The sequence below is a fragment of the Arachis hypogaea genome, chromosome 12 (genome assembly GCF_003086295.3).
Source record: "Arachis hypogaea cultivar Tifrunner chromosome 12, arahy.Tifrunner.gnm2.J5K5, whole genome shotgun sequence".
Lineage (NCBI taxonomy): Eukaryota > Viridiplantae > Streptophyta > Magnoliopsida > Fabales > Fabaceae > Arachis > Arachis hypogaea.
This window is the reverse complement of record NC_092047.1, coordinates 89,497,816-89,506,615: the sequence shown is the minus strand read 5'-3', so window position 1 is coordinate 89,506,615 and position 8,800 is coordinate 89,497,816. Positions and strand designations below refer to the sequence as shown.

Genomic DNA, 8,800 nt, shown 5'->3' with positions numbered 1-8,800 from the left:
AGTTCGAACTACGTAGAGAGAAGAAGCTTGAAGTAAATCGAACCAGGCTGGTTCGATTTACAGAGAGAGAAGCTGTATCACATAATTCGAACCAGGCTGGTTCGAATTATAGGTAAATATGCTGCATTAGATAATTCGAACCACGTTGGTTCGATTTACTGGTATACAGAGCAGTATATATAGGGTTGTAAACGTGAGTTGCTCTCATTAGAGGGTGTAAGATGGCTAGTGAGGAGAGTTTTGGTGTTTTGGTTCACCACAGAGGATCCATTAAGAGGAAAACTCGTTCCGGGGTGAAGTTCACAGATAAGGATCCCCTCTGTATTGTCGTTAGTCCTACGACGAGCTATGATGACCTTGTTAGATCTGTGCTGAGGAAACTCGGTGTGGAAGGTGCGAAGCGGGTTAAGAAGTTTTTTTATCGCATTCCAGTCACGGTCCTGCAGGATACTGTGAAGTATGATTGTTTCACGATTGGTAGTGATGAGGACCTGCAAGTTTTGTTTCTTTGTCGGAGGCAGTTCCCAGAGGTGAGGACACCAGAATTGTTGGCAAAGCTGGTTGATGTGGTATCCAGCTCAGGGGGTTCGAACCGGAATACCACCACTGTAGCCACGGCAGCCGGTTCCAGTTTCAGGCCTGCCGTTGCTTCTTCGTCCGTCCCTGTGTACGAGACAGCGGTCCAACCGGTCGCCTCCCCGTCTTTTGCTGTTGATCTCAATGACGGAGTAGGCGACGTGGTAGGATCATTTGATGTTCCGCCGAACGGTTTACAGGGCGTTCCACCAGTGGGCGTCGGAGACGGATTGTTGGATGATGCAGAGGCGGACGACATCGAGCCGGATATGATTGAGGATGAAAGCGGCGACGATGTCGGAGCGAGTGAGCCTGCATTGGCGGTCGGTGGTTCTAGTTCTGGCACACAGCAGTATCCACCATATTTTTCCTCTTTGGACCTGGACGCCATGAGGCAGGAGGGTGTTTCAGGGCATTGCGTTGGATACGGAGCTAGAGATGCGGAAGGGACAGCTGGTCTGACAGAGTTTCAGGTTGGTCAGCAATTTCAAGATAAAGATGAGGCCCTGTTAAGTGTGAAGACCTACAGCATCCGGCGAGGGGTACAGTACAAGGTAGTGGAGTCTGATCATCGCCGTTATGTGGGCAAGTGTTCTGAGTTTGGGAATGGGTGCACCTGGTTGATTCGACTGAGCCTCAGGCAGCGCAAGGGCATTTGAGAGGTTAAACGGTACAATGGACCTCACACTTGTCTTGCGACCTCCATCTCGAGTGACCACAGGAGCTTGGATTATCATGTGATTTCGGCGTTCATTATGCCAATGGTCAGGGCCGATGCATCCGTCAGCATAAAGGTGCTCCTAAATGCCACAGCAGCACACTTTGGGTTTAGGCCGACTTACAAGAGGGTCTGGATGGCGAAACAGAAGGCTATTTCCCTCATCTACGGTGACTGGGATGAGTCATACAATGAGCTCCCTAGGTGGGTGTTGGGAGTCCAGTTAACAATGCCGGGTACTGTTGCAGTCCTACGCACGAGCCCCGTTCGAGTTGGTGGACAAGTTGACGAGTCTGAAGCCTATTTTCACAGACTTTTCTGGACATTTCCACCGTGCATCGAGGCATTCCGTCATTGCAAGCCGCTAGTTAGCATCGACGGCACACATCTGTATGGGAAGTACGGGGGAACGTTGCTCATCGCGATTGCACAGGATGGGAACTCGAACATTCTACCTGTTGCATTCGCACTAGTAGAGGGTGAGAATGTAGAGTCTTGGTCATTCTTTCTCTCCCACCTTTGACAGCACGTGACACCGCAGCCGGGATTGCTGGTTATCTCCGACAGGTATAACGGCATCAAGGTTGCCCTTGAGGCACCTGACGGAGGGTGGTTACCTCCATCTGCATACCGTGCATTCTGGATTCGACATGTAGCTGCTAATTTTTCCCTAACCTTCAAGGGCAAGGACGCACGGAGGCTTCTAGTGAATGCTGCTTATGCGAAGACCGAGGTTGAGTTTGATTATTGGTTTGATATTCTGCGGTCTGAAGACCCAGCGATGTGTGAGTGGGCGAACCGGATTGACTACTCCTTGTGGACTCAGCATCGTGATGATGGGCGGCGATTTGGTCACATGACGACTAATATCTCCGAGTGTGTGAACTCAATACTCAAGGGTGTCAGAAATCTCCCTGTATCCTCCCTGGTTAAGGCAACATATGGTAGGCTTGCGGAACTCTTTGTTCGTAAGGGGAGAGAGGCTGCGGCTCAGATGGGAACCGGACAACAATTCAGTCAGTACTTGGTGAAGTCTATTGAGGCCAACATGAAGACGGCCAGGTGCTTCACGGTGACCTTGTATGACTGTGATAACTCGGAGTTCACCGTAGCAGAGACCACTCCTACTGGTTCTTTCTCGTTGGGTACCTACAGAGTATCGCTTGCATCCCGGACCTGCGACTGCAGGTACTTCCAGGCGCTTCATTTCCCGTGCCAGCATGCACTTGCATGCTGCGCCTACGCACGGCTTACCTGGTCCTCTTATGTTCACAGCGTGTATCAGATCAGTTCAGTGTTCAGTGTGTACCGGATGGAATTCACACCACCGATACCGGAGGGCTTCTGGCCACCTTACGACGGACCCACGGTGATTCCGGACCCTGCCAGGAGGCGTGCGAGAGAGGGTCGTCCAAGATCCACTAGGATACGGACGAATATGGACGAGACAGATCCGAACCGGCCGAGGAGGTGTGGCCTCTGTCGCCAGTCCGGACACACCCGTCGGAATTGCCCACAGCTTGGAGGATCGTCTCACACGGGGGGACACTAGTAGCGATGTTGTTAGTGTTAGTGCTTTTTGGTTTTTATTTTTCTTGTTATATGTTATGTTTGAGGACTTATGTAATCCGTTGATCTTTCTACCTTCTAGTAATGAAAAAGGTGTTTTCGAATTTGAGTATACATAGAATCCCCATAAAGGCAAAAGTTGATAAGTAATTGTCAACATTAAAGTGTTTAATGATTCAATGATAATAAATATTCACTGATCGACTAGGTAAATACCAGATTTTGAAGATACAATAAGATGAACAAACAACATGGAAAAACAGCACTAAAGTCACAACAGTAGTCCACATGGTTATAATACATGAATGAAAACTAACCTCCAAAATACATGAAAAATAAATCATCTAAACAAGTGGGAGCCTGTCCCACAACGACGGGGTACCCGTGGCCTCTGACCTCTGCGGATAAACGGCTCCTCATCCTCTATCTCATCTGCATCCTCATGCGGGGCAGGCGGTGCGGGTGGTGTAAAATGGACAGGTGCGGCAGACGGCCCGGCGACAGACTGTGATGCAGCGGTGTAAGCGGAGTGTGGGGTACCTCCCAAACCAAACTGGTCAGCAATAGGTGTCGTAGCAGGCTCGTTCAGATCAACATCTAAGGGTGCCTGTGTGCTAGGTGTCTGAGCACGCCTCCTGCCCGGATCGTCCTCCTGCATGATAGCCGTAATCTCCTCCAGAAACCGAGGACTGCCGAAGTCCACATCAAGCGTATCTGCCCCAAGGAAGTCCTGCCACTGTGATCCGGGAATAACCCATGGAGTACCATCCTGCTGAGGCTGGTCGTCGGTGGGTACTCCAACAAAGTAATGTCCAAAAGGACCCGACCCAAGTCCAGCGTCACTAGGCTCAGCCCCGTCACCCATCCCTGAGCCATACCACTCACCTCCGTGCACCCCATCATGGGTACTAACACCTACAACTGCAGCCGCCCCTGCACCATCCCCGCCCTCGGGCCCATGCTGATCATCGTCATCGTCCTCAGGATCAGGTGGAGCGACATGAACCGCAGCACGCCCTCTACCTCTGCCAGGATGGCGTCGTCGTCGCACCCCAGCGGGGCCGGCCTCGTCATCATCCTCCATAGCACGCTCAAGCCACCCCCAGTCACGCTGGCTACGCCGTGTGTCCACGCGAGCTCTCCTGTCAACCCGCCGCCTGTCCGGCACGTCGTCTGGCCGATCCATCTCAGGAACTCGCCCAGGTCCCCGCTGTGAAGCCTCAACAGGAATATCAACGGCTCTCGGATCGCCCAACTGCGGATCCGGAGACAAAAACCTCTTCCCGTGCTGACTCCACCAATCCAAGAACTGATGCGACGGACCAGGGTCAGCAACAACATCGAACCTCAGCACGCTATCCGTACGGGAGTCCCAATATTGATGCCACTTCTGCAAGTGGGACGGGAACCATCGATCGCCGCCTCTGCCGTCCTTCGACATCAGAAAGTCGATGTTCAGGGCGGCATCTGGACGGGGCTGCACCCCTCCAAACTGCGAAAGAACCCTATCGATCTGATGCCACTCTATGACGGCAAAGTAGATAAGCGATGTAACAGACCGCCACAGCACCATATGTCGAGGCTCCAAAACCTCGGGATGCACGACCTGAAGTACGTCGGGGCTGCTGTACGGCATCCAGATAAACTGCACCCAGAACGATACAATGTCAGGCCAACTCGTGATCCCAACTCGTAAATCGTGATTAAATAAAAAAAACTTATTAAGTAACATACTGACCTCTCTATCCTGCAACCGGTCTATCCAGAGCCTCCACATCTGAACTCTAGGACCCTTCTCGCTACTGGAAGGGATGTAACCTGACCACCTGCATCATGCACATGTGTTACAGCTACTTATAGGTATGCTTAGGGTATCCAATACATTATGAATGAACACGTGGTTATGTGTAGTGAATTGTAATAGACAAAGCTTAATACAGTACCTCGAGGCCAATGGCCAGCTGAACGTCTCAAATCCTGCAGGCCTAAAGCGAGGAAATCGCCAGAAAATCCATGACTGAAATAGCTGAAGTGGGCCCGCTAGCTTGATAAAGTTTCTGTTCGCCACTCGGCACATGCACCGATACAACCATGCCAGTGCTGCAGAACCCCAGCTGTAGGTCCCCATCTCCTCCAGCCTAGCTACAAAAGGAAGCCATCTGATGTGAACGCGGTTGCCCGACTTGTCCGCAAAAAGCTGCGTGCCCAACAACATCATGATGTACGCACGGGCATAACGATGCACAGTATCCTCATCAGCTCCCTCCGGGCACTCACCAAACGTCTCCTGAAACCAGCTGCAGTTGACCGCGTACTTCTGAACCTGGCTAGGAGGAGGTACCACTCCAAGCAACTCCTCGAACCAAACCCAGGCTGGACGGCCACCCTCGATGTATATATGGAACTCTGATAGGCAGCCGCTGACGTAACGCCCGTCCACTGGCAAACCCAGTTGGTATGCCACGTCCTGGAGTGTGATCGTGCACCCTCCGAACGGCATATGAAACGTGTGCGTCTCCGGACGCCATCGCTCGACAAACGCACTGACAAGGGCCTCGTCCAACCGGAACCATCTATCGTTCAACCTTGCAAGATGGTAAAGACCAGCCATCTGCAGGTACGGAACGTATCTGTCATCCAGGACCATGCCCTGCTGCCGCCGCATGCTCCTGATGCATCGCTGAGGCTGCGGAAGAAATGAACCGCATTATTAGAACCAACTTAATTACCGGTTACAAACATAATCAACACGATAATTGATAAACCAAAAAATCTTACTATGTATAGCCGCTTAAAAATCCAAGAACGAGAACCATTTGCATAAACAACTAAAATTAGTAACCAGCATAGACAACTGACATGAAAGATCTAACATTATAAAACCACAACTAAACCGCTTACATAAACCACTAACATAAACCACTAACGTAAACCGTTGACGTAAACCACTTACATAAACCACATACATAAACCACTAAGATAAACCACTAACATAAACCACTAAGATAAACCGCTAAGATAAACCACCAACATAAACCACTAACAAAAACCACTAACATAAACCATTAACAGAAATCACTAACATAAACCACTAAAATAAACCACCGACTAAACCAACATCTAACCCGCATGCCAAACCACTAACTCACATGTACCGGTAAAACAAAGTTATTTCCGTACTAACCTCTTCGTTGATGACCCCAGCTATATGGGCGACTCCGTCCAAGCGATATAACCGTGCCGGATCGTCCCCCATGAGCAGAGTATTCCGTTCAGGTCTTTCTCGGAGAGAATCTGGGTCATTTTCTCTGAGATTTGGTGGGGCAGGGGAAGGTGAGAATGGTTCGAATGAGGCTGATTCGAACTCCTTATATAGCCCAATCACTAGTAATTCGAACCAGAGTGGTTCGAATTACTAACAAACAAGCTTAAGTGTAATTCGAACCAGGGTGGTTCGAATTACTTGATGACCTCATTTACCCATAATTCGAACTGGCGTGGTTCGAATTACTTGCATTCCTAGTTCGAACCAGGCTGGTTCGATTTACTTTGAATTTTTTGTTTGAAATTCGAACTGCTCTGGTTCGATTTATTTGAGGATGAAGTTCGAACTAGCCTGGTTCGAATTACATTAAAATATGATCTGGTCTGTATCGATTTTCATTTTGGCTCATATAGGTAAATTTGGATTGATGTTGGCTTATTATAGTATTTTGCCCTAATTATTTAAATTAATCTCTAAAATTTTTAAAATTATATACTTCAATCTTTTAAATTTTAAAATATACAAAATAATTTTTAATTTTAATTTGGTTAGGCAGTACAGTTTTTTTTAATTTACTCGGTTAATCACTAACATTGACTGCTGATATAGAATATTGATTCATGTAGTCGTTAAGTGTAAAGTGTACAAAATAGATGAATCAGTCTTTAAAATAAAATACAAAACAATCCTAAAAAATTTAAAATATCTTAAAAAAGTTTTTTTGATGAACAAAATATCCAAAGTGTGAAAGTTATATTTATGGTTGGAAAGCGGATTGATTGGAAGTTCTAAACATTTGATTAAGTATTTAGTTTTTCTATTTGCATTGTCAATTTTTAATTAATAAATCAGTGAACAATAATCACACCTTAACATTGCCAAATTGATTCCAACTTTAAATTAGTCATCACAAATGCTGATATAGTGAACAATTGTCACAATCACCAATTTTGACAAGTTTTAATATACAATTCTGTTAGTTATATCTAATTAATTCAAAATTTAATTTTTAAAATTAAAATTAATTTTTTTAATTTATTATTTACATTATTAAAAAAATAATGTTTTTTTATACTTTCTCATTCTAAAATATTCACATTGTGCTCTATTGCAAACATAACAAGATGTAAGTTTGACATAAATATAAGTTTTTTTTGGGTCAGTGGATTGGACAATCTCCAATTTTAGGTACTTCAATGGACTCGACAACCCTCAATCCTAGGTACACAATACACTCATACATTTCTCACACTTTTACCACATTTTTTTCTCAATTGTAATATCTAAGGCTGCGTTTATTTTTTGAGACAGGACAGGACATGACACTAAGACAGAAATAATAGAACAGAAACACTAAAAATTAGTTTTTGTGCATTGTGTTTGGATACGATGGACAAGACACTAATGTAATGTTCTGTATTATGTTTGGATAGACATGGACAAAACTAAGATATTATGCGAAATGACTAAAATAGCCATGTGATTCCAAATTTTTTACATCAAATACAAATTAATTTAATAAAAAAAATAAGAATATGTAGGAGTATAGAAAATTATAAGAAAAATTGGTCTATAAACCAATAAGATAAAAATGGTATTAAGATAACAAAATTAAGAATAAATAAAATAACATAAAGTAGAAAAGTGAATTAAGTCTCTATTAATATAGCGTGCCATAAAGAAGAGAATGAACGATAAAAAAAATAAATTAATTATCCAGTCAAGTAAGAAATTTTACTAAAAAAAGAGTATCTGACAAAAAGAACGCTTTTATAGTGTCTTGGAGGCAATGTGTTCTGTGTCCATGTCTCTATTTTCAAATATGTTTTAAATATTCGTTGTTCATGTCTCTGTGTTCTGTCTTCGAAAATAAGCACTACCTAAAATTTGAACCCTAGACCTTTGAGGTGGAGAGGAGGAAATATGCCATATAAACTAAGGCTCATTGGCAAATGTAAGTTAATACTTAGTAGTATTCTAATTTCTAAGTCAAATGTTGTTCTTATAATAACGAGAGTCATATGAAGTGCGTGTGTTCATTCTAAACAACTCCATTTCTAAAGAGACCAAAAAATGATAAATTTCATGTTGCAAATTGCTCTGAACCCTAAACACAACAAAATATGAACTAACCTAAACCGTGATAAACATGGTATATTATATTCACTGAGTGGGTGGCTATTCGAATATGTAGGGTCTTATTCTTTTTTTTTTTTTCCTATTTAAATGAAACAAGAAGCAAGCATCAACATTTTGAAGAAAATAAACTATTTTAATCTGTGAGGGATTGTGTTGTTCATTGAAATGAGTGTTTAATTTGAAATTTTTTAAAATTTAAGGAACTATTTAAAATTTTTAAACTTTTTGAAGACTAGTTGTATTTCATTCTAAAACTAGCTGATTTGTTTAGTCTCTAATTTACGTATGTAGACACTTAATAACCAGGTGTATGAATTAATGTTCCATATTAATAGTCACTAACAGATAAAATTAGAAGAAACTATATTGTTTAATAGAGATAAATATTGAAGATCATTTTTTGTATTTCAAAATCTTGAAGACTAAAGTGTTAATTTAAAAAATCTCATAAATTGATTTAGGTAATTACTCAAGGAATAAATTTATGAATGTGATAGTTTATTGAATTATTGTTGATGTCTAGACATCTTTAG

General features: G+C 43.7%; 1 protein-coding gene across 1 annotated transcript; it reads left to right on the top strand.

The window, feature by feature from the left end:
• Window positions 1-1,430: 1,430 nt before the first annotated feature.
• Window positions 1,431-2,846, top strand: LOC112730225 (uncharacterized). Its single transcript, XM_025780322.1, has 2 exons — window positions 1,431-1,766; window positions 1,821-2,846. The coding sequence occupies exons 1-2, from the start codon at window positions 1,431-1,433 to the stop codon at window positions 2,844-2,846; spliced, it is 1,362 nt and encodes a 453-aa protein (XP_025636107.1).
• The last annotated feature ends 5,954 nt before the right edge of the window (window positions 2,847-8,800 follow it).

Coding starts and splice junctions, on each gene's coding strand:
- LOC112730225 (XM_025780322.1), top strand. CDS start 1,431: ATGGCGAAACAGAAGGCTATTTCCCTCATCTACGGTGACTGGGATGAG. Junction 1,767..1,820: donor TACCTGTTGCATTCGCACTA/GTAGAGGGTGAG, acceptor CACCTTTGACAG/CACGTGACACCGCAGCCGGG.